We start from the raw sequence: 25,362 nt of genomic DNA, 5'->3' as shown, positions 1-25,362 counted from the left end.
ATGCTGACTGACAAGCCCTTAACCAACAGGTGTAGACCTCACTGTGAAATGCTGACTGACAAGCCCTTAACCACCAGGTGTAGACCTCACTCATCTACATATTACATCAAATGCTAACTGACCAGCCCTTAACCAACAGGTGTAGACCTCACTGTGAAATGCTGACTGACAAGCCCTTAACCAACAGGTGTAGACCTCACAGTGAAATGCTGACTGACAAGCCCTTAACCAACAGGTGTAGACCTCACTGTGAAATGCTGACTGACAAGCCCTTAACCAACAGGTGTAGACCTCACAGTGAAATGCTGACTGACCAGCCCTTAACCAACAGGTGTAGACCTCACAGTGAAATGCTGACTGACCAGCCCTTAACCAACAGGTGTAGACCTCCACAGTGAAATGCTGACTGACCAGCCCTTAACCAACAGGTGTAGACCTCAAATGCAGTGAAATGCTGACTGACCAGCCCTTAACCAACAGGTGTAGACCTCACAGTGAAATGCTGACTGACCAGCCCTTAACCAACAGGTGTAGACCTCACAGTGAAATGCTGACTGACCAGCCCTTAACCAACAGGTGTAGACCTCACAGTGAAATGCTGACTGACCAGCCCTTAACCAACAGGTGTAGACCTCACAGTGAAATGCTGACTGACCAGCCCTTAACCAACAGGTGTAGACCTCACAGTGAAATGCTGACTGACCAGCCCTTAACCAACAGGTGTAGACCTCACAGTGAAATGCTGACTGACCAGCCCTTAACCAACAGGTGTAGACCTCACAGTGAAATGCTGACTGACCAGCCCTTAACCAGCAGGTGTCGACCTCACAGTGAAATGCTGACTGACCAGCCCTTAACCAGCAGGTGTCGACCTCACAGTGAAATGCTGACTGACCAGCCCTTAACCAACAGGTGTAGACCTCACAGTGAAATGCTGACTGACCAGCCCTTAACCAACAGGTGTAGACCTCACAGTGAAATGCTGACTGACCAGCCCTTAACCAACAGGTGTAGACCTCACAGTGAAATGCTGACTGACCAGCCCTTAACCAACAGGTGTAGACCTCACAGTGAAATGCTGACTGACCAGCCCTTAACCAACAATGCATTTAAATAAATTACTAAAAATAATAAGAAATAAAAGGAACAAATAAAGAGCAACAGTAAAATAACAATAACAGGACTATATACAGGTTATTACGGTACAAAGTCCATGTGGAGGCTATATACAGGTTATTACGGTACAAAGTCAATGTGGAGGCTATATACAGGTTATTACGGTACAAAGTCAATGTGGAGGCTATATACAGGTTATTACGGTACAAAGTCAATGTGGAGGCTATATACAGGTTATTACGGTACAAAGTCAATGTGGAGGCTATATACATGGTGTTACGGTACAGAGTCAATGTGGAGGCTATATACAGGGTATTACGGTACAAAGTCCATGTGGAGGCTATATACAGGTTATTACGGTACAGAAGTCAATGTGGAGGCTATATACAGGTTATTACGGTACAAAGTCAATGTGGAGGCTATATACAGGTTATTACGGTACAAAGTCAATGTGGAGGCTATATACATGGTGTTACGGTACAGAGTCAATGTGGAGGCTATATACAGGGTATTACGGTACAGAGTCAATGTGGAGGCTATATACAGGTTATTACGGTACAGAGTCAATGTGGAGGCCATATACAGGGTATTACGGTACAGAGTCAATGTGGAGGCTATATACAGGGGGTACCGGTACAAAGTCAATGTGGAGGCTATACACAGGGGTACAAAGTCAATGTACAGAGTCAATAAGGAGGCTATATACAGGTTATTATGGTACAAAGTCAATGTCAATATGGAGGCTATATACAGGGGGTACTGGTGCAGAGTCAATGTGGAGGCTATATACAGGGGGTACCGGTACAGAGTCAATATGGAGGCTATATACAGGTTATTATGGTACAAAGTCAATGTGGAGGCTATATACAGGGGTACTGGTGCAGAGTCAATGTGGAGGCTATATACAGGGGTACCGGTACAGACTAAATGTGAAGGCTATATACAGGTTAATATGGTACAGAGTCAATGTGGAGGCTATATACAGGGGGTACCGTACAGAGTCAATGGGAGGCTACAGGGTGTTACGGTACAGAGTCAATGTGGAGGCTATATACAGGGGGTACCGGTACAGAGTCAATGTGGAGGCTATATACAGGGGTACCGGTACAGAGTCAATGTGGAGGCTATACACAGGGGGTACCGGTACAGAGTCAATATGGAGGCTATATACAGGGGGTACCGGTACAGAGTCAATGTGGAGGCTATATACAGGGGGTACCGGTACAGAGTCAATGTGGAGGCTATATACAGGGGTACCGGTACAGACTAAATGTGAAGGCTATATACAGGTCAATAATATGGGGTACAGAGTCAATGTGGAGGCTATATACAGGGGGTACCGGTACAGAGTCAATGTGGAGGCTATATACATGGGGTACCGGTACAGAGTCAATGTGGAGGCTATATACAGGGTGTTAGAGTCGGTACAGAGTCAATGTGAAGGCTATATACAGAGGGTACCAGTACAGAGTCAATGTGGAGACTATATACAGGGGGTACCGGTACAGAGTCAATGTGGAGGCTATATACAGGGTGTTACGGTACAGAGTCAATGTGGTGGCTATATACAGGGGTACCGGTACAGAGTCAAAGTGGAGGCTATATACAGGGGAGTACTATATACAGGGGTACAGAGTCAATGTGGAGGCTATATACAGGGGGTACCGGTACAGAGTCAATGTGGAGGCTATATACAGGGGTACCGGTACAGAGTCAATGTGGAGGCTATATACAGGGGGTACCGGTACAGAGTCAATGTGGAGGCTATATACAGGGGGTACCAATGTGGAGGCTACAGAGTCAATGTGGAGGCTATGTACAGGGGGTACCGGTACAGAGTCAATGTGGAGGCTATATACAGGGGGTACCGGTACAGAGTCAATATGGAGGCTATATACAGGGGGTACCGGTACAGAGTCAATATGGAGGCTATATACAGGGTGTTACGGTACAGAGTCAGTGTGGAGGCTATACACAGGGGGTACCGGTACAGAGTCAATATGGAGGCTATATACAGGGGTACCGGTACAGAGTCAATGTGGAGGCTATATACAGGGGGTACCGGTACAGAGTCAATGTGGAGGCTATATACAGGGGGTACCGGTACAGACTAAATGTGAAGGCTATATACAGGTTAATATGGTACAGAGTCAATGTGGAGGCTATATACAGGGGGTACCGGTACAGAGTCAATGTGGAGGCTATATACAGGGGGTACCGGTACAGAGTCAATGTGGAGGCTATATACAGGGGGTACCGGTACAGAGTCAATGTGGAGGCTATATACAGGGGGTACCGGTACAGAGTCAATATGGAGGCTATATACAGGGGGTACCGGTACAGAGTCAATATGGAGGCTATATACAGGGGGTACCGGTACAGAGTCAATGTGGAGGCTATATACAGGGGGTACCGGTACAGAGTCAATGTGGAGGCTATATACAGGGGGTACCGGTACAGAGTCAATATGGAGGCTATATACAGGGGGTACCGGTACAGAGTCAATGTGGAGGCTATATACAGGGGGTACCGGTACAGAGTCAATGTGGAGGCTATATACAGGGGGTACCGGTACAGAGTCAATATGGAGGCTATATACAGGGGGTACCGGTACAGAGTCAATATGGAGGCTATATACAGGGGGTACCGGTACAGAGTCAATGTGGAGGCTATGTACAGGGGGTACCGGTACAGAGTCAATGTGGAGGCTATGTACAGGGGGTACCGGTACAGAGTCAATGTGGAGGCTATATACAGGGGGTACCGGTACAGAGTCAATATGGAGGCTATATACAGGGGTACCGGTACAGAGTCAATGTGGAGGCTATATACAGGGTGTTACGGTACAGAGTCAATGTGGAGGCTATATACAGGGTGTTACGGTACAGAGTCAGTGTGCAGGGGCACCGGTTAGTCGAGGTAGTTGAGGTAATATGTACATGTAGGTAGAGTTATTAAAGTGTCTATGCATAGATAATAACAGAGACTAGCAGCAGCGTAGAAGAGGGGTGGAGGGTGCAATGCAAATAGTCTGGGTAGCCATTTTATTGGATGTTCAGGAGTCTTATGACTTGAGGGTAGAAGCTGTTTTTAAGCCTCTTGGACCTAGTCTTCCGGTACCACTTGCGGTAGCAGAGAGAATGCTCTATGCCTATGTCTAGCGTTAGGGCCTGGAGTCTGATTATTTTTAGGACCTTCCTCTAACACCGCCTGGTACAGAGGTCCTGGATGGCAGGAAGCTTGGCCCTGGGCCGTACCCACTACCCTCTGTAGTGCCTTACGGTCAGATGCCGAGCAGTTGCCGTACCAGTCAGGATGCTCTCGATGGTGAAGCTGTAGAACCGTTTTAGGATCTGAGGATCCATGCCAAATCTTTTCAGTCACCTGAGTGGGAATAGATTTTGTCGTGCCCTCTTCATGACTGTCTTGGTGTGTTTGGACCATGTTATTTTGTTTGTTATGTTGACACTTGAAGCTCTCGACCTGCTCCACTACATCCCTTTCGATGAGAATGGGGCGTGCTCGGTTCTCGTTTTCCTGTTGTCCACAATCATCTCCTTTGTCTTGATCACATTGAGGGATAGGTTGTTGTCCTGGCACCACATGGCCAGGTCTCTGACCTCCTCCCTATAGGATGTCTTGTCGTTGTTGGTGATCTGGCCTACCACTGTTGTGTCATCGGCAAACGTAATGTTGGTGTTGGAGTCGTGCCTGGCCGTGCGGTCATTAGTGAACAGTGAGTACCCCTGAGGGGCCCATGTGTTGAGGATCAGCGTGGAAGATGTGTTGTTACATACCCTTACCACCTGGGGGCTGCCCGTCAGGAAGTCCAGGATCCATTTGCAGAGGGAGGTGTTTTGTCCCAGGGTCCATAGCTTATTGATGAGCTTATATTATGACAGAATAGCTAGATCTACTGTCTCTATTATATTATGACAGACCAGCAAGATCTACTGTCTCTATTATATTATGACAGAACAGCTAGATCTACTGCCTCTATTAAATTATGACAGACCAGCTAGATCTACTATCTCTATTATATTATGACAGACCAGCTAGATCTAATGTCTCTATTATATCATGGCAGACCACCTAGATCTAATGTCTCTATTAAATTATGACAGACCAGAACATAATCTGGAGCTATATCTACTGTCTCTAAATTATTATGACAGACCAGCTAGATCTACTGTCTCTATTATATTATGACAGACCAGCTAGATCTACTGTCTCTTCTATAATATGACAGACCAGCTAGATCTACTGTGTAATGCTCCGGGTGTCGTGGGTGTGGAGTCAAATGCTGTGCGTCTTTACTAGCACCAACGCACCACAGGGTGCATACAAAAGTAACGTTCCCAAACACAGGGGAAAAAGTACAAATAGAAAAATCACGACTAAGCACGTACCTCTACAACAGAGCCGAAGGTTTACAATGAAATAATCCCGCACAACAACCAGGCGGGCCGGCTGTCTAATAAAGACAAACTAATTAAACATAAACAGGTGCTACCACTAAACATACAAGGAGGGAGAGGAAAAACAATCAGTGGCAGCTAATAGGCCGGTGATGACGACCGCCGAGCGCCACCCGCCCGGGAAGGGGAAACACCCTCGGTCGGACTCGTGACATACTGTCTCTATTATATTATGACAGACCAGCTAGATCTACTGTCTCTATTATATTATGACAGAATAGCTCGATCTACTGTCTCTACATTATTATGACAGAATAGCTAGATCTACGGTCTCTAATATTGTCACACTGACCATGATTTGCGTTGTTTGTTTCTATGTTTTGTTTGGTCAGGTGTGATAGGAGTGGGCATTCTATGTTGTATGTCTCGTTTGTCTATTTCTGTGTTTTGGCCTGATATGGTTCTCAATAAGTGGCAGGTGTTTGTCGTTGTCCCAGATTGGAAAGCATATTTAGGTTTTGTATTGTCTATGTGAAGTACTCGTCACGTTCGTTTTGTTGTTTTTTGTTTGTGTTCTTCGTGTTCTTAATAAAAAGTAAAAATAAAATCAATAAAAGAAGACTGTATTCACACCCCCCTTTGTTCAGGGTGGCCACACCAGATACTGACTGTTACTTTTGATTTTGACCCCCCTTTGTTCAGGGTGGCCATACCAGATACTGACTGTTACTTTTGACCCCCCTTTGTTCAGGGTGGCCATACCAGATACTGACTGTTACTTTTGACCCCCTTTGTTCAGGGTGGCCATACCAGATACTGACTGTTACTTTTGACCCCCCTTTGGCCATACCAGACTGTTACCCCCTTTGTTCAGGGTGGCCATACCAGATACTGACTGTTACTTTTGACCCCCCTTTGTTCAGGGTGGCCATACCAGATACTGACTGTTACTTTTGACTGTTCAGGGTGGCCTGTTACTGACTGTTACTTTTGACCCCCCTTTGTTCAGGGTGTGTTTTGGTCCTCCTCTCCTTCACCACAAGAAAACCTTTACATCTCTCTCTCTCTCTCTCTCCAGATCTCTCTCTTCCAGCCTCTCTGAGTGTCAGTCCTGACAGATCTCAGTTCTTTGAATATGAGTCTGTCTCTCTGAGCTGTGAGGTTCAGGGGAACTCTGCTGGATGGAGAGTGGTGAGGAACACAGAGCGAGGAATCCTTTCAGAGTGTAATACTGACTGGGGAAAACAACAAGGGTCTTCATGCATCGTGCCACTAATACCATCAGACAGTGGAGTGTACTGGTGTGAGTCTGGGTCTGGAGAACACAGCAATGCTGTCAACATCACAGTACATGGTATGTCCACAAACACCATCTACTAACATTATAGTGTTTAGTGGTTCATCTGGTTTCAGATAGCTGATGTTATGTTTATATATGATGTTTATATATTATATACAGCTGGAGCTGTGATCCTGGAGAGACCTGTTTATATATTATGTTTATATATTATATACAGCTGGAGCTGTGATCCTGGAGAGACCTGTTTATATATGATGTTTATATATTATATACAGCTGGAGCTGTGATCCTGGAGAGACCTGTTTATATATGATGTTTATATATTATATACAGCTGGAGCTGTGATCCTGGAGAGACCTGTTTATATATGATGTTTATATATTATATACAGCTGGAGCTGTGATCCTGGAGAGACCTGTTTATATATTATATACAGCTGGAGCTGTGATCCTGGAGAGACCTGTTTATATATGATGTTTATATATTATATACAGCTGGTGCTGTGATCCTGGAGACCTGTTTATATATGATGTTTATATATTATATACAGATGGAGCCTGCCCTTCCTGTGACTGGAGCTGTGAGATTCTTCCTGTGACTCTGCACGCTGCAGATATCAGGTAACTCCCTCTGACCTCACAGCTGATTTCTACAAAGATGGATCCCTCATCAGGACTGAGACTACAGGAGAGATGACCATCCCTGCAGTATCCAAGTCAGATGAAGGACTCTACAAGTGTACCAACTCTGAAGGAGAATCACCAGAGAGCTGGATGACTGTGACAGGTGAGAAGATGAGAAACCTTATGTATATAAGATACAACATTTAATGTTCCATGTATATATTGTATGATACATGGCCATGAGTATGAGAGCAAATCAGACAGAAGAAAAGGCATGGAAAGATCGTACATCATTAAACTGATCTTAAACAATTTCTTCTTCCTGGAAGGTATAGTGAAGCGTGGAGAAGATGTAGAGAGAGATGACCACATTTCACACAAGCACTGTGGGGTTTCTCATGACCACTGTGGGGTTATCATGACCACTGTGGGGTTATCATGACCACTGTGTGGTTATCATGACCACTGTGGGGTTATCATGACCACTGTGTGGTTATCATGACCACTGTGTGGTTATCATGACCACTGTGTGGTTATCATGACCACTGTGGGGTTATCATGACCACTGTGTGGTTATCATGACCACTGTGTGGTTATCATGACCACTGTGTGGTTATCATGACCACTGTGGGTTATCATGACCACTGTGTGGTTATCATGACCATCATGACCACTGTGTGGTTATCATGACCACTGTGTGGTTATCATGACCACTGTGGGGTTATCATGACCACTGTGGGGTTATCATGACCACTGTGTGGTTATCATGACCACTGTGTGGTTATCATGACCACTGTGTGGTTATCATGACCACTGTGTGGTTATCATGACCACTGTGGGTTATCATGACCACTGTGGGACCACTGTTATCATGACCACTGTGGGGTTATCATGACCACTGTGTGGTTATCATGACCACTGTGGAGTTTCACACTGACCACTGTGGGGTTATCATGACCACTGTGTGGTTATCATGACCACTGTGTGGGTTATCATGACCACTGTGTGGTTATCATGACCACTGTGTGGTTATCATGACCACTGTGTGGTTATCATGACCACTGTGTGGTTATCATGACCACTGTGTGGTTATCATGACCACTGTGGGGTTATCATGACCACTGTGTTTCACATGGTTATCATGACCACTGTGGAGTTTCACATGACCACTGTGGGTTATCATGACCACTGTGTGGTTATCATGACCACTGTGGGGTTATCATGACCACTGTGTTGTTATCATGACCACTGTGTGGTTATCATGACCACTGTGTGGTTATCATGACCACTGTGTGGTTATCATGACCACTGTGGAGTTTCTCCACTGTGACCACTGTGGGGTTTCACATGACCACTGTGGGGTTATCATGACCACTGTGTGGTTATCATGACCACTGTGTGGTTATCATGACCACTGTGGGTTTCACATGACCACTGTGTGGTTATCATGACCACTGTGTGGTTATCATGACCACTGTGTGGTTATCATGACCACTGTGGAGTTTCTCGTGAACACTGTGGGTTTTCTATGCCAACATAAGTAGACAGGAAACAGCTGCCAGAGAGACGTCTTCCGAAGAGAAAAGCGTGGAAGCTGGTAATATCTACAGTGATGTGATTGGTCCTGAAGGGGATGGTGATCTACAGAGATGTGATTGGTCCTGAAGGGGATGGTGATCTACACTGGTGGTTATCTGTGATGTGATTGGTCCTGAAGGGGATGGTGATCTACAGTGATGTGATTGGTCCTGAAGGGGATGGTGATCTACAGAGATGTGATTGGTCCTGAAGGGGATGGTGATCTACAGTGATGTGATTGGTCCTGAAGGGGATGGTGATCTACAGTGATGTGATTGGTCCTGAAGGGGATGGTGATCTACAGTGATGTGATTGGTCCTGAAGGGGATGGTGATCTACAGTGATGTGATTGGTCCTGAAGGGGATGGTGATCTACAGTGATGTGATTGGTACTGAAGGGGATTGTGATCTACAGTAATGTGATTGGTCCTGAAGGGGATGATGATCTACAGAGATGTGATTGGTCCTGAAGGGGATGGTGATCTACAGAGATGTGATTGGTCCTGAAGGGGATGGTGATCTACAGAGATGTGATTGGTCCTGAAGGGGATGGTGATCTACAGTGATGTGATTGGTCCTGAAGGGGATGGTGATCTACAGTAATGTGATTGGTCCTGAAGGGGATGGTGATCTACAGTGATGTGATTGGTCCTGAAGGGGATGGTGATCTACAGTAATGTGATTGGTCCTGAAGGGGATGGTGATCTACAGTGATGTGATTGGTCCTGAAGGGGATGGTGATCTACAGTGATGTGATTGGACCTGAAGGGGTGGTGTTAGTATTCTGATTTTCCGTGTTTCTCCCAATGTTACCTGGTTCTGAACATGATCGCTGGGCCACGTTGTTGACAGAGGACAAATGACCCACGTGGGTCAATCACAGCTTCTCAGATTTCACCATTATAGCCGTTCCCTGGGGAGAGACAAGAGAGACTGTTAGTTATAATGCACTTTATTGTCGTTCCCTGGGGAGAGACAAGAGAGACTGTAAGTTATAATGCACTTTATAGTCGTTCCCTGGGCAGAGACAAGAGAGTCTGTTAGTTATAACAGATTGATTAAGATATACAGTATTTGTATTGTCTAATATTTTGGTGTTTTGGTGAAAAAATTCTATATGTTTGTAGTGGCTTCCTTTCGTCTTTACCATAGCCACTGCCCAAGCCTGAAGCGGGGTTGTTTGGTACGCATACAGTCCACACTCAAGGTTACCAAACGGCCAAACATTCCATGACATCCAGGGATATGGTGCAACAAAAATGTTTATTCTTCTTATATCTAACAAATAAATGAGTCTCCAATCAACTTAAAGCACAAAATACTTGATATGGAAAATACATATCATGACCTGTATGTCTGTATGTCTGTATGTCTGTATGGTCAAAAAACTATACCGCTCCCGCATCTAGCAAGGACTCCCTCTCCCCGAAGGCCCAACTTCCTGCCTTTATCCTAACACACTTACCACAATACAATGAACAGGCAAGAGGGGGGCAAATGGCCGAGTTACACTAACAACAAATTAATATATCTCAATCGGGTAAATATAAATCATAAAGGTACGTACCTAATATTTCATAATTTACATTAATATTTAATATATTTACACAAATATACATGGAGCTCCATATGTTCGGTCTTTTATACAAATATGTCCACATCGGCTCTAACATACCAGCCCCTAATTGTTGACTGCACTGAATGCACAACAATTACTTTAAATTCAAACGTAGAGCCAATACACAAAACATTCTATACCAGAGCACTATTACAGTTCATAGCTATATACAAATATACAAGGTACCATATAGGAAAATAGTCCATAGATCTCAGTCTGTTGAAGTGTAAAGGTGTTCAACTTCGAAAAATATCAAGAGTTTGACGTCCAAAAATGTATGACATCAAAGAATGTAAGAGTACGACATCAACTAATCAGAGGTGCACGTGATTCTAAGATGGAGCACTGTGTGTGTGTGTGTGTGTGTGTGTCACTCCGTCGCCTCAAGGAGCAGACAGAGTTTATTGATAGGTCTCTGTAAGATATTGGTCTTAGTCTTAACCATGACGTTCCGGACAAGACCTTTGGCCCCTGGCAAAGCCTCCACTACACGCCACATTAGCCAAGAGTTCCTTGGGGCGGTGTCATCGACGATGACCACGAGGTCACCAGGACTGAAGTTTCTCTTAGTTTTGTTCCACTTGTTCCGCTCCTGCATAAGTGGAAGATACTCCCTGATCCATCTCTTCCAGAAGAGGTCAGTGATATATTGTACTTGCTTCCATCTCCTTCGTGAGTATAGGTCGCTTCTCTGGAATAGTCCTGGTGGCAGGACTGGCTTAGCTTTCAGATGAAGCAGATGGTTCGAGTCAGGGTTCTAGATCATTAGGGTCATTTGTTACAGTAGTGATTGGTCTGTCATTCATAATCGCCTCGACTTCACACAAGGCTGTCTGCAAAGCCTCATCATCCAGTACTTGCTCTTTAAGGATTGAATAGAGGATATTTTTCACCAGTCGGATCAACCTCTCCCATACCCCCATGGTGGGCTCCAGAGGGAGGGTTGAATGACCATGTCACTCCTTCCTTCAGTAATTATTTTTGAATCTTGTTGTGATCCAGCTCTTTCATAGCTTCTCCTAGCTCTCTGTGTGTTCCAACAAAGTTGGTGCCATTGTCTGTTCTGATACTGGTCCTTCTGTGGCTCAGTTGGTAGAGCATGGCGCTTGTAACGCCAGGGTAGTGGGTTCGATTCCCGGGACCACCCATACGTAGAATGTATGCACACATGACTGTAAGTCGCTTTGGATAAAAGCGTCAGCTAAATGGCATATATTATTATATATTATTATACTTGTTACTGGGCCCCTTCGACAGATGAACCTGCGCAGGGCATTGATGCAGGAATCAGTATCCAGATAACTAGCAACTTCAAGATGGACAGCTCGACTCACAAGGCAAGTAAAGATCACACCATACCGCTTCACATGAACGCGGCCTCGCTTCACCTCTATGGGGCCGAAGTAATCTATGCCCACATGGGTGAAAGGCGGCAAATCAGGTGACACCCGATCTTGTGGAAGGTCGGCCATCTTCTGTTCTCCAGCTCTAGCTTGCATCCGCCTGCAAAAGACACAGCTCTTAAGGATCTTCCTTGCTAAAGAGTTGGCACAGGGTATCCAATATCGCTGGCGAAGTCTAGAAAGCATGTGACCTCTCCCAGAGTGGCCAACCTGCTCATGGATGTGGAGTAAGATCAGTCTAGAGATGTAGGAGTCTTTGGGCAGGATCATAGGATTCTTTAGTTCCGTAGGCATAGCAGCTTTGCTTAACCTTCCTCCTACTCTCAGAATGCTATTGTCAACAATTGGATCAAGCTTACAGATTGAGCCACTTCTCTTGGCACATTGTTTTCCTTTCACAACTAGTGCAATTTCTTGTTTAAAGTGCTGCCGTTGTTCAAATCGAATGATGACCTTTTCTGCTTCATCTAGGTCATCCACAGACAGACTTTCTTTTCCAAACGTCAGTTTGAACTTGTCAATTTGTTCCTTCAGTGAGTTTGTCAGACTCTGATCTGATCTTGGATCAGTTTGAGAGAGAATTTTCCTTTTCTGGCTTAACTGTAGAAGACGTTTCTTCAGTTTCAGCATCCAGGCAACTGCTTTCTTCAAGCTGTTCCATGTTGAATAGTACTCAATCAGTTTGCTGGTTAGACTCTTTTCTTCCACACTTTAAGATTACGTCTTTTCTCACCTCTGGATCATCCGGAGGGATGGAGCCAAGCTCCTTGGGGACTTTCGGCCATTGAGTTTCTGGTTTCTCCAGGAATTCTGGTCCTTTGCGCCATCTCTTTGAGTTCAGGAACATTTCAACATGTAATCCTCTTGAGGCATCATCGGCTGGGTTTTGTTTTGAGTTCAAATACCTCCACTGTTTTGCTTTCGATAGGTCACGGATCATAGCAACCCTATTAGCCACAAAGGTATGGAATCTCTTGGTATCATTGCGGATGTATTTTAACACAGACTGGCTGTCCGTCCAAAAGTTGACTCCTCAAGTTCAATCTGGAGCTCCAACTTTAACATCCTGTCCACTCGCACTGCCAATGTTGTTGCAGCAAGTTCCAGTCTGGGGATTGTCATCTGCTTGAGTGGAGTCACCCTTGATTTCCCTAGTATGAATGCAATGTGAACCTTTTCCATACCGTTTGTGAACCTAAGGTAACTTGCCGTGCCATAACCTTGTTCACTTGCATCACCGAAGTGATGCAGCTGTGCCGTCTTGACTTGACCAAAGTTCTCAGGCATCATACACCTGTCTATCTGGAATCTGGAGAGCTGGTCCAGCTCTGAGAGCCATCTCTGCCATGAAATAGAGTGTTCTTCAGGGATGACTTCGTCCCATCCACACTTTAGCTTGCAGAGCACTTGAAGGATTTGCTTTGCCTTTTATACAAATGGGGTGAGGAAACCTAATGGATCATAAATAGAGCTGACAGTTGAGAGAATACCTCTTCTTGTAAGGGGTCTGTTCTTGACAGTGACTCGAAAGGTAAATGCATCACTTTCAATGTTCCATCGGATTCCAAGTGCTCTTTCAACAGGCAGCTTTTCTCTGTCCAGGTCCAGTTCTTTTATCTGTTTGGCTTTGTGTTCATCAGGGATAGAAGCCAGCACAGTGCGGCTGTTGCTGACCCACTTGGTCAATTTGAAACCACCCTGAGAGCACACATCCCTGAGGTTTTTCGTGAGAGCTATGGCTTGTTCTTCTGTGGCCACTGACTTGAGGCAGTCATCAACATAGAAGTTGGACTTGACTGTTTGAATTACCTCTTCATCGTACCTCTCACAGTTGTCTTCTGCAGTCTTTTGCAGTGCAAAGTTTGCACAACTTGGAGAGGATATAGCACCGAAAAGATGTACTGTCATTCTGTACTCCTCCAATCTTTTGTTAGTACCACCATAGGAATCGCAGGATGTCTAAGTAATCTTCATGGACACGTACTTGATGGAACATTCCTTCGATGTCTGCCATCATGGCAATGTCCTCTTGCCGAAATCTTAGCAAGACTCCTATAAGCGTGTTTGCCAGGTCAGGGCCTTGAAGGAGTTCACTGTTAAGAGATATACCTTTATAGGATGATGAACAGTCAAATACTACTCGTATCGTTCCTTTGCGCTTATGGTGAACGCCATGGTGTGGTATGTACCATACCTTGCCTTTCTCTCTGAGGAGCTGTTCTTGTGGTACCTTCTCGGCGTAACCTTTTGTTATCATCTCTTCCATGAAGCCTTTGTACTCTGCAGCGTAACCTTTGTCCTTCTTGAATTTCCTGATAATATTTAGAGCCCGCTGCTTTGCCATGTCACGATTGTTTGGTAGGACAACATCCTTTTTGTGAAAGGGCAACGGTAAGTAGTAGTGATGGTCTTTGAGGGTTATGGAACTTGATACGATCTCCATAAACCTATGATCCTCAGCTGACATCTCACTTTTCTCTTCATACCCTCTCTCAGGGAAGTCATGGTTGTACTGATTTACAAGAAGAACCCCCAGGTCGGCAATTGAGATACGATTGGCCATCACCGTAGTGTGCCCAGATTCTTCTGCCATGGTACAATTGTTAAGAGGACCGTTCATCACCCATCCAAAGAGGGTTTTCACTGCATACGGTCCGTTGCCTTGGCTATTTATGATTTTCCAGGGTTCCATTGCCTTTGGAGCATTTACGCCAATCAGGAGTTCGACGTCGGCGTCAATTTCCTTCAACTGAACTTCTTTCAGGTATGGCCACCTTTTGAGATCTTTCTGAGTGGGAATGTTCTCTCTTGTCACTGGGATCTTATTTTGGGTGTAGACCTTTGGTAATGCAAGAAATGTGTCACCTTCCACATTGCCAATCTCTAATCCAGATATCTCAAAGCTCTTGGTAGGACTCTCCTGCCCCATTGTGCGTAGCAGAATTTCAGTCTCACTGCCTTTAGCTGGCAACTGCCTCATGAGTCTCTCCGTACAAAATGTTGCTGAGCTACCAGAATCGAGAAATGCATAGGTTAACGTAGACTTGCTTCCATTTGCCATCTTTACTTGAACTGGCACAATCGCAAGTGCACAATCTGTACCGGCCCCGGTATCTTCACCAGCTTCCAGTGAAACAAGAGCACTGCTGACAGTCTCCTCCCACTTTACTGCTACACCCCTCGTATCTGCCTTCATAGATCTAAATCTCTCTCTTCCTTCAATGTGCAGGATAGTGGGGTGCTTTCTTTGACATTTCTGACAGGTCATCCTTCTTTTACATTCCCTGCTTAAGTGTCCTCTCATCAAACAGCCAAAACAAAGGCCTTTTGATCTCAGAAACTCAACCTTGGCTTCGTGTGGCTGTGCCTTCACCTGTTGGCAGTCGACCAGGAAATGCTCACCAGTGCAAAATACACATGAGCTACTGGGAGCATCAGAAGGGTAGGTGCCTGGTTTCTTGACTTTGAATGTTTGTTCTTTTAGAGGTTTTTCCGAGTCACAATCTGCCAGTACATCTACTGCAGTGGCAAAGCTGCTTCCCCTACTCTTGGACTTGAACTGCTGTTTAAAGTCAGCTTCTGTTTTGGTTTTAAAAAACCTTTTGTTGGTCAGGGGATCTTGGATATCTCCGTACAACGGATCCTGCAGTATTTTGGCCTGTTTTTCCATGAACGTCACAAGGTCACTGAACTGGGCCCTCAGGTGGCTTCTCTCTAAAATATCACATGCTGTAGACCTCCATTTTTCCCTTAGTTTGTAAGGAAGTTTTGACATGATCAACTTTATGTTGGAGGGAAGATTAAGCTCTTCCATGTTCTGTAGGTCTTGCATAGCGTTACAGCATCCTCTAAGATAGAGTGCATAGCCACCCAGTCCCTTTCCTTCATCCGGTTTGATGTGTATCCAGTTCCAAGCTTTTTCCATGTAAGCAGTGGTGACTTTGATTTCATTGCTAAAGTGTTCCTTTAACAACCTCTTAGCCTCTGCATAGCCTCTTCTGGCTTCCATATGCAGACAACTACGGACCAGATCCTTGGGCTGACCAGAGGTGTACTGTTCCAGGTAATAGAGCCTATCCTGGTGACTGCTTGTCTTATCTTCTATTCCATGCTCAAATGCATAAATGGCCTAAAGTTTAGAGGATCACCATCAAACATAGGTATCTCCCTAACAGGGAGTGTGGCCTGTTTGTGCTGTAGTTCAAGGAGGTCAGCAATTTCATTCTGCCTTTGCATGACAGTAGTGAGGTTATCATGGCTGGTATTATGGCTGATACCCGCAGTGTTGATTCTGTGTTGATTGCTAGACCTTGATGTTGGCTGCTGAAGGGTGTGGTTTATGACTGTTTTCTGAATAGGTTTTGATGGCTTTGTGGTCGGTTGTTGTAAAACTATTTGTAGTGGGGTCTTTGGAACTGCACCTAATGCAGCAAATGCAACAGGTGATGGTTCAGCTTCCTTATAGACCTTGGGTTCCTGATTATAAAAATAAGAGTTAATTCCATCTTCATTACAGTACAACGGTTTGATTTGTTTGATCGTAGCTAGCTACATAGCTAGCTACATAGCCGTCTTTGTATCAAAGATAATTGTGTAGTCTAGAGCGATTTTCTAGGTTAGCTAGCCAGCTATTGTCGTTCTTTTAACGCAGCGTAACGTAAACAACACTACTAGCTAGCCAGCTAGCCCCCGAATAGCAGCACTGCAGAAACTATTACACTCAACGTAACGACTTGATTAGTGTAGTGTCAACAACGCACCCACTGCCAGCTAGCCTACTTCAGCAGTACTGTATCATTTTAATCATTTTAGTAAATAAGATTCTTGCTACGTAGCTTAACTTTCTGAACATTCGAGACGTGTAGTCCACTTGTCATTCCAATCTCCTTTGCATTAGCGTAGCCTCTTCTGTAGCCTGTCAACTATGTGTCTGTTTATCCCTGTTCTCTCCTCTCTGCACAGACCATACAAACGCTCCTCACCGCGTGGCCGCGGCCACCCTACTCTGGTGGTCCCAGCGCGCACGACCCACGTGGAGTTCCAGGTCTCCGGTAGCCTCTGGAACTGCCAATCTGCGGTCAACAAGGCAGAGTTCATCTCAGCCTATGCCTCCCTCCAGTCCCTCGACTTCTTGGCACTGACGGAAACATGGATCACCACAGACAACACTGCTACTCCTACTGCTATCTCTTCGTCCGCCCACGTGTTCTCGCACACCCCGAGAGCTTCTGGTCAGCGGGGTGGTGGCACCGGGATCCTCATCTCTCCCAAGTGGTCATTCTCTCTTTCTCCCCTTACCCATCTGTCTATCGCCTCCTTTGAATTCCATGCTGTCACAGTTACCAGCCCTTTCAAGCTTAACATCCTTATCATTTATCGCCCTCCAGGTTCCCTCAGAGAGTTCATCAATGATCTTGATGCCTTGATAAGCTCCTTTCCTGAGGACGGCTCACCTCTCACAGTTCTGGGCGATTTAACCTCCCCACGTCTACCTTTGACTCATTCCTCTCTGCCTCCTTCTTTCCACTCCTCTCCTCTTTTGACCTCACCCTCTCACCTTCCCCCCTACTCACAAGGCAGGCAATACGCTCGACCTCATCTTTACTAGATGCTGTTCTTCCACTAACCTCATTGCAACTCCCTCCAAGTCTCCGACCACTACCTTGTATCCTTTTCCCTCTCGCTCTCATCCAACACCTCCCACACTGCCCCTACTCGGATGGTATCGCGCCGTCCCAACCTTCGCTCTCTCTCCCCGCTACTCTCTCCTCTTCCATCCTATCATCTCTTCCCTCCGCTCAAACCTTCTCCAACCTATCTCCTGATTCTGCCTCCTCAACCCTCCTCTCCTCCCTCTCTGCATCCTTTGACTCTCTATGTCCCCTATCCTCCAGGCCGGCTCGGTCCTCCCCTCCCGCTCCGTGGCTCGATGACTCATTGCGAGCTCACAGAACAGGGCTCCGGGCAGCCGAGCAGAAATGGAGGAAAACTCGCCTCCTGCGGACCCGGCATCCTTTCACTCCCTCCTCTCTACATTTTCCTCCTCTGTCTCTGCTGCTAAAGCCACTTTCTACCACGCTAAATTCCAAGCATCTGCCTCTAACCCTAGGAAGCTCTTTGCCACCTTCTCCTCCCTCCTGAATCCTCCTCCCCCTCCTCCCTCTCTGCAGATGACTTCGTCAACCATTTTGAAAAGAAGGTCGACGACATCCGATCCTCGTTTGCTAAGTCAAACGACACCGCTGGTTCTGCTCACACTGCCCTACCCTGTGCTCTGACCTCTTTCTCCCCTCTCTCTCCAGATGAAATCTCGCGTCTTGTGACGGCCGGCCGCCCAACAACCTGCCCGCTTGACCCTATCCCCTCCTCTCTTCTCCAGACCATTTCCGGAGACCTTCTCCCTTACCTCACCTCGCTCATCAACTCATCCCTGACCGCTGGCTCGTCCCTTCCGTCTTCAAGAGAGCGAGAGTTGCACCCCTTCTGAAAAAACCTACACTCGATCCCTCCGATGTCAACAATTACAGACCAGTATCCCTTCTTTCTTTTCTCTCCAAAACTCTTGAACGTGCCGTCTACAAAATGGTGGTCCTTGGCAAGCTCTCCCGCTATCTCTCTCTGAATGACCTTCTTGATCCAAATCAGTCAGGTTTCAAGACTAGTCATTCAACTGAGACTGCTCTCCTCTGTATCACGGAGGCGCTCCGCACTGCTAAAGCTAACTCTCTCTCCTCTGCTCTCATCCTTCTAGATCTATCGGCTGCCTTCGATACTGTGAACCATCAGATCCTCCTCTCCACCCTCTCCGAGTTGGGCATCTCCGGCGCGGCTCACGCTTGGATTGCATCCTACCTGACAGGTCGCTCCTACCAGGTGGTGTGGCGAGAATCTGTCTCCTCACCACGCGCTCTCACCACTGGTGTCCCCAGGGCTCTGTTCTAGGCCCTCTCCTATTCTCGCTATACACCAAGTCACTTGGCTCTGTCATAACCTCACATGGTCTCTCCTATCATTGCTATGCAGACGACACACAACTAATCTTCTCCTTTCCCCCTTCTGATGACCAGGTGGCGAATCGCATCTCTGCATGTCTGGCAGACATATCAGTGTGGATGACGGATCACCACCTCAAGCTGAACCTCGGCAAGACGGAGCTGCTCTTCCTCCCGGGGAAGGACTGCCCGTTCCATGATCTCGCCATCACGGTTGACAACTCCATTGTGTCCTCCTCCCAGAGCGCTAAGAACCTTGGCGTGATCCTGGACAACACCCTGTCGTTCTCAACCAACATCAAGGCGGTGGCCCGTTCCTGTAGGTTCATGCTCTACAACATCCGCAGAGTACGACCCTGCCTCACACAGGAAGCGGCGCAGGTCCTAATCCAGGCACTTGTCATCTCCCGTCTGGATTACTGCAACTCGCTGTTGGCTGGGCTCCCTGCCTGTGCCATTAAACCCCTTCAACTCATCCAGAACGCCGCAGCCCGTCTGGTGTTCAACCTTCCCAAGTTCTCTCACGTCACCCCGCTCCTCAGTTCTCTCCACTGGCTTCCAGTTGAAGCTCGCATCCGCTACAAGACCATGGTGCTTGCCTACGGAGCTGTGAGGGGAACGGCACCTCAGTACCTCCAGGCTCTGATCAGGCCCTACACCCAAACAAGGGCACTGCGTTCATCCACCTCTGGCCTGCTCGCCTCCCTACCACTGAGGAAGTACAGCTCCCGCTCAGCCCAGTCAAAACTGTTCGCTGCTCTGGCCCCCAATGGTGGAACAAACTCCCTCACGACGCCAGGACAGCAGAGTCAATCACCACCTTCCGGAGACACCTGAATCCCCACCTCTTTAAGGAATACCTAGGATAGGATAAGTAATCCCTCTCACCCCCCTTTAAGATTTAGATGCACTATTGTAAAGTGACTGTTCCACTGGATGTCATAAGGTGAATGCACCAATTTGTAAGTCGCTCTGGATAAGAGCGTCTGCTAAATTACTTAAATGTAAATGTAAAATCTTCTTGGCTTAGAAAATGGGCTGCCACAGAATGGGATTGAGAAGTTGACTCAACACTCTCCAGAACCTTCAGTTTGGCATTATATGCTGCTATGTCCGTTTCCAGTGCCATTTTTTCCATCCTAACATTCAGTTGAGCTTTCTCCAGTTCCAATGTCCCTGTAATGATGCTTGGCGAGCTAGTAGAGCTGCTCGTTCTGCCTCAGGTTTTAGGCGTGCAGAGGACACTGAGGAAGCAGTTTTAGAAGACTTCGTTTTACTTGATGTTTTTGACACATTGGAAATGCTGTCGTGTGGTTCAATGAGTGTTTGTGGCTCAATTTCAGCTTTTTCCATATTTCCACCTCTTTCAGGAAATGTTCATAAGTTCTCATTCTTGGTTGATAATAGTTAATGCTCTCCTGTTCGTGTTCCTCCTCTGTGACCAGCTCTAGCACAGAATTATGAGCGTTCTTAAAGTCATTGAGAACAGCATGAAATGCTTCAAGACTCTCATCCACAATTTCAATGTTTCCTCCATCAACAAGAAGGGCTTTTATTTCATTAATTTTGCGTGTACACACTCCAAGTTTGCCTCTCCGGGCTGCATAGAGTGAATTTAGATTTCCTCTGCCCTCTCCAGTGGAGTCTTATTGGGATTTCATCCTCCATCATTCACTTTTAGTTCACTCAATTTACAATGACACAGTTGTTGGTTTTGATTGTTAAACGTAATGCCCCTTTAGACCTCCTTTAATGCTTTAAAACACAGTCCTCCATTTCAGCATATTGACCCATTTGAATTGAACATGTGCAAGTTCGGCATTTTAGATGCGTTTTAAACATTTCATCCCATTATAAGTTGTCCCTTTAATGAAGTTTAAACACGCAGTATCTTTAGATCGCATTCGTTGCGTTGATGCATTGCATTTCCACGTTAGGCCAAATATTAGACATAAGATTAGGCTACATTGTGCGCAGGATCTCAGTGTTTCCCAAACTTAAACTTCTGAATTGTTTTCACAATGCTGTGTTTTGAATTCCATTCCCAAGTTTATCAAACATTCCAATTAAAAGCACATTTGCGCTTCCATAATATGCATGATCAAATGATCGCATTGAACAGGGCAGCTCATTCATTCGCAGTGGTTACTCACGGCTGGCGAATTCTAGGAGTTCAAATCCTTCCAAGCGAGCTGTCCTTATGATCCGAATGCAATTACAAATAGAACAATATCCAGCGTGTGTCAGAACCGGAGATTTCCTTCCGATAGTAATCCTTCGCGGGGTTTTTTGACTTGATTGTAGTGGCTTCCTTTCGTCTTTACCATAGCCACTGCCCAAGCCTGAAGCGGGGTTGTTTAGTACGCATACAGTCCACACTCAAGGTTTCCAAACGGCCAAACATTCCATGACATCCAGGGATATGGTGCAACAAAAATGTTTATTCTTCTTATATCTAACAAATAAATGAGTCTCCAATCAACTTAAAGCACAAAATACTTGATATGGAAAATACATATTATTACATTTACATTTAACATTTAAGTAATTTAGCAGACGCTCTTATCCAGAGCGACTTACAAATTGGTGCATTCACCTTATGACATCCAGTGGAACAGTCACTTTACAATAGTGCATCTAAATCTTAAAGGGGGGTGAGAGGGATTACTTATCCTATCCTAGGTATTCCTTAAAGAGGTGGGGATTCAGGTGTCTCCGGAAGGTGGTGATTGACTCTGCTGTCCTGGCGTCGTGAGGGAGTTTGTTCCACCATTGGGGGGCCAGAGCAGCGAACAGTTTTGACTGGGCTGAGCGGGAGCTGTACTTCCTCAGTGGTAGGGAGGCGAGCAGGCCAGAGGTGGATGAACGCAGTGCCCTTGTTTGGGTGTAGGGCCTGATCAGAGCCTGGAGGTACTGAGGTGCCGTTCCCCTCACAGCTCCGTAGGCAAGCACCATGGTCTTGTAGCGGATGCGAGCTTCAACTGGAAGCCAGTGGAGAGAACGGAGGAGCGGGGTGACGTGAGAGAACTTGGGAAGGTTGAACACCAGACGGGCTGCGGCGTTCTGGATGAGTTGAAGGGGTTTAATGGCACAGGCAGGGAGCCCAGCCAACAGCGAGTTGCAGTAATCCAGACGGGAGATGACAAGTGCCTGGATTAGGACCTGCGCCGCTTCCTGTGTGAGGCAGGGTCGTACTCTGCGGATGTTGTAGAGCATGAACCTACAGGAACGGGCCACCGCCTTGATGTTGGTTGAGAACTACAGGGTGTTGTCCAGGATCACGCCAAGGTTCTTAGCGCTCTGGGAGGAGGACACAATGGAGTTGTCAACCGTGATGGCGAGATCATGGAACGGGCAGTCCTTCCCGGGAGGAAGAGCAGCTCCGTCTTGCCGAGGTTCAGCTTGAGGTGGTGATCCGTCATCCACACTGATATGTCTGCCAGACATGCAGAGATGCGATTCGCCACCTGGTCATCAGAAGGGGGAAAGGAGAAGATTAGTTGTGTGTCGTCTGCATAGCAATGATAGGAGAGACCATGTGAGGTTATGACAGAGCCAAGTGACTTGGTGTATAGCGAGAATAGGAGAGGGGGCCTAGAACAGAGCCCTGGGGGACACCAGTGGTGAGAGCGCGTGGTGAGGAGACAGATTCTCACCACGCCACCTGGTAGGAGCGACCTGTCAGGTAGGACGCAATCAAGCGTGGGCCGCGCCGGAGATGCCCAACTCGGAGAGGGTGGAGAGGAGGATCTGATGGTTCACAGTATCGAAGGCAGCCGATAGATCTAGAAGGATGAGAGCAGAGGAGAGAGAGTTAGCTTTAGCAGTGCGGAGCGCCTCCGTGATACAGAGGAGAGCAGTCTCAGTTGAATGACTAGTCTTGAAACCTGACTGATTTGGATCAAGAAGGTCATTCAGAGAGAGATAGCTGGAGAGCTGGCCAAGGACGGCACGTTCAATAGTTTTGGAGAGAAAAGAAAGAAGGGATACTGGTCTGTAATTGTTGACATCGGAGGGATCGAGTGTAGGTTTTTTCAGAAGGGGTGCAACTCTCGCTCTCTTGAAGACGGAAGGGACGTAGCCAGCAGTCAGGGATGAGTTGATGAGCGAGGTGAGGTAAGGGAGAAGGTCTCCGGAAATGGTCTGGAGAAGAGAGGAGGGGATAGGGTCAAGCGGGCAGGTTGTTGGGCGGCCGGCCGTCACAAGACGCGAGATTTCATCTGGAGAGAGAGGGGAGAAAGAGGTCAGAGCACAGGGTAGGGCAGTGTGAGCAGAACCAGCGGTGTCGTTTGACTTAGCAAACGAGGATCGGATGTCGTCGACCTTCTTTTCAAAATGGTTGACGAAGTCATCTGCAGAGAGGGAGGAGGGGGAGGATTCAGGAGGGAGGAGAAGGTGGCAAAGAGCTTCCTAGGGTTAGAGGCAGATGCTTGGAATTTAGAGTGGTAGAAAGTGGCTTTAGCAGCAGAGACAGAGGAGGAAAATGTAGAGAGGAGGGAGTGAAAGGATGCCAGGTCCGCAGGGAGGCGAGTTTTCCTCCATTTCCGCTCGGCTGCCCGGAGCCCTGTTCTGTGAGCTCGCAGTGAGTCATCGAGCCACGGAGCGGGAGGGGAGGACCGAGCCGGCCTGGAGGATAGGGGACATAGAGAGTCAAAGGATGCAGAGAGGGAGGAGAGGAGGGTTGAGGAGGCAGAATCAGGAGATAGGTTGGAGAAGGTTTGAGCAGAGGGAAGAGATGATAGGATGGAAGAGGAGAGAGTAGCGGGGGAGAGAGAGCGAAGGTTGGGACGGCGCGATACCATCCGAGTAGGGGCAGTGTGGGAGGTGTTGGATGAGAGCGAGAGGGAAAAGGATACAAGGTAGTGGTCGGAGACTTGGAGGGGAGTTGCAATGAGGTTAGTGGAAGAACAGCATCTAGTAAAGATTATCAAGGAGCTTATCAAGGCATCAAGCTCATTGATGAACTCTCCGAGGAACCTGGAGGGAGATAAATGATAAGGATGTTAAGCTTGAAAGGGCTGGTAACTGTGACAGCATGGAATTCAAAGGAGGCGATAGACAGATGGGTAAGGGGAGAAAGAGAGAATGACCACTTGGGAGAGATGAGGATCCCGGTGCCACCACCCCGCTGACCAGAAGCTCTCGGGGTGTGCGAGAACACATGGGCGGACGAAGAGAGAGCAGTAGGAGTAGCAGTGTTGTCTGTGGTGATCCATGTTTCCGTCAGTGCCAAGAAGTCGAGGGACTGGAGGGAGGCATAGGCTGAGATGAACTCTGCCTTGTTGGCCGCAGATCGGCAGTTCCAGAGGCTACCGGAGACCTGGAACTCCACGTGGGTCATGCGCGCTGGGACCACCAGATTAGGGTGGCCGCGGCCACGCGGTGTGGAGCGTTTGTATGGTCTGTGCAGAGAGGAGAGAACAGGGATAGACAGACACATAGTTGACAGGCTACAGAAGAGGCTACGCTAATGCAAAGGAGATTGGAATGACAAGTGGACTACACGTCTCGAAAGTTCAGAAAGTTAAGCTTACGTAGCAAGAATCTTATTGACTAAAATGATTAAAATGATACAGTACTGCTGAAGTAGGCTAGCTGGCAGTGGGTGCGTTGTTGACACTACACTAATCAAGTCGTTCCGTTGAGTGTAATAGTTTCTGCAGTGCTGCTATTCGGGGCTAGCTGGCTAGCTAGTAGTGTTGTTTACGTTACGTTGCGTTAAAAGAACGACAATAGCTGGCTAGCTAACCTAGAAAATCGCTCTAGACTACACAATTATCTTTGATACAAAGACGGCTATGTAGCTAGCTATGTAGCTAGCTACGATCAAACAAATCAAACCGTTGTACTGTAATGAAATGAAATGAAAATGTGATACTACCTGTGAATGTGACCGGGTTGTGAGTCTATTCGGTAGACGTTGGCTAGCTGTCGGCTAGCTGTTGGCTAGCTGTTGGCAAGCTAGCAGAGTCTCCTACGTTAAGGACGACAAATAGCTGGCAAGCTAACCTCGGTAAATTAAGATAATCACTCTAAGACTACACACTCTAAACCTAAACTACACAATTATCTTGGATACGAAGACAGCAAAGACAGCTATGTAGCTAGCTAACACTTATGACCTGTATGTCTGTATGTCTGTATGTCTGTATGGTCAAAAAACTATACTGCTCCCGCATCTAGCAAGGACTCCCTCTCCCGAAGGCCCAACTTCCTGCCTTTATCCTAACACACTTACCACAATACAATGAACAGGCAAGAGGGGAGGGCAAATGGCCGAGTTACACTAACAACAAATTAATATATCTCAATCG

General features: G+C 46.8%; 2 protein-coding genes across 2 annotated transcripts in view; both read left to right on the top strand.

Moving 5' to 3' along the window:
- LOC127927424 (uncharacterized) overlaps positions 1 to 25,362 on the top strand; it is a 185,547-nt gene that overhangs the window by 124,385 nt on the left and 35,800 nt on the right. The window lies entirely within an intron of this gene.
- The window catches only part of LOC127927421 (low affinity immunoglobulin gamma Fc region receptor II-like), a 118,065-nt gene that overhangs the window by 66,423 nt on the left and 26,280 nt on the right, over positions 1 to 25,362 (top strand). Inside the window, exon 5 of the mRNA XM_052513790.1 lies at positions 7,455 to 7,620. Coding sequence (XP_052369750.1) covers positions 7,455 to 7,620 — 166 coding nt within the window. The remainder of the gene's footprint in view (positions 1 to 7,454; positions 7,621 to 25,362) is intronic.

Source organism: Oncorhynchus keta, unplaced genomic scaffold, assembly GCF_023373465.1.
Source record: "Oncorhynchus keta strain PuntledgeMale-10-30-2019 unplaced genomic scaffold, Oket_V2 Un_scaffold_14044_pilon_pilon, whole genome shotgun sequence".
Classification (NCBI taxonomy): domain Eukaryota; kingdom Metazoa; phylum Chordata; class Actinopteri; order Salmoniformes; family Salmonidae; genus Oncorhynchus; species Oncorhynchus keta.
The sequence above is the reverse complement of the archived record's forward strand: the minus strand, read 5'-3'. Positions and strand labels throughout refer to the sequence as shown.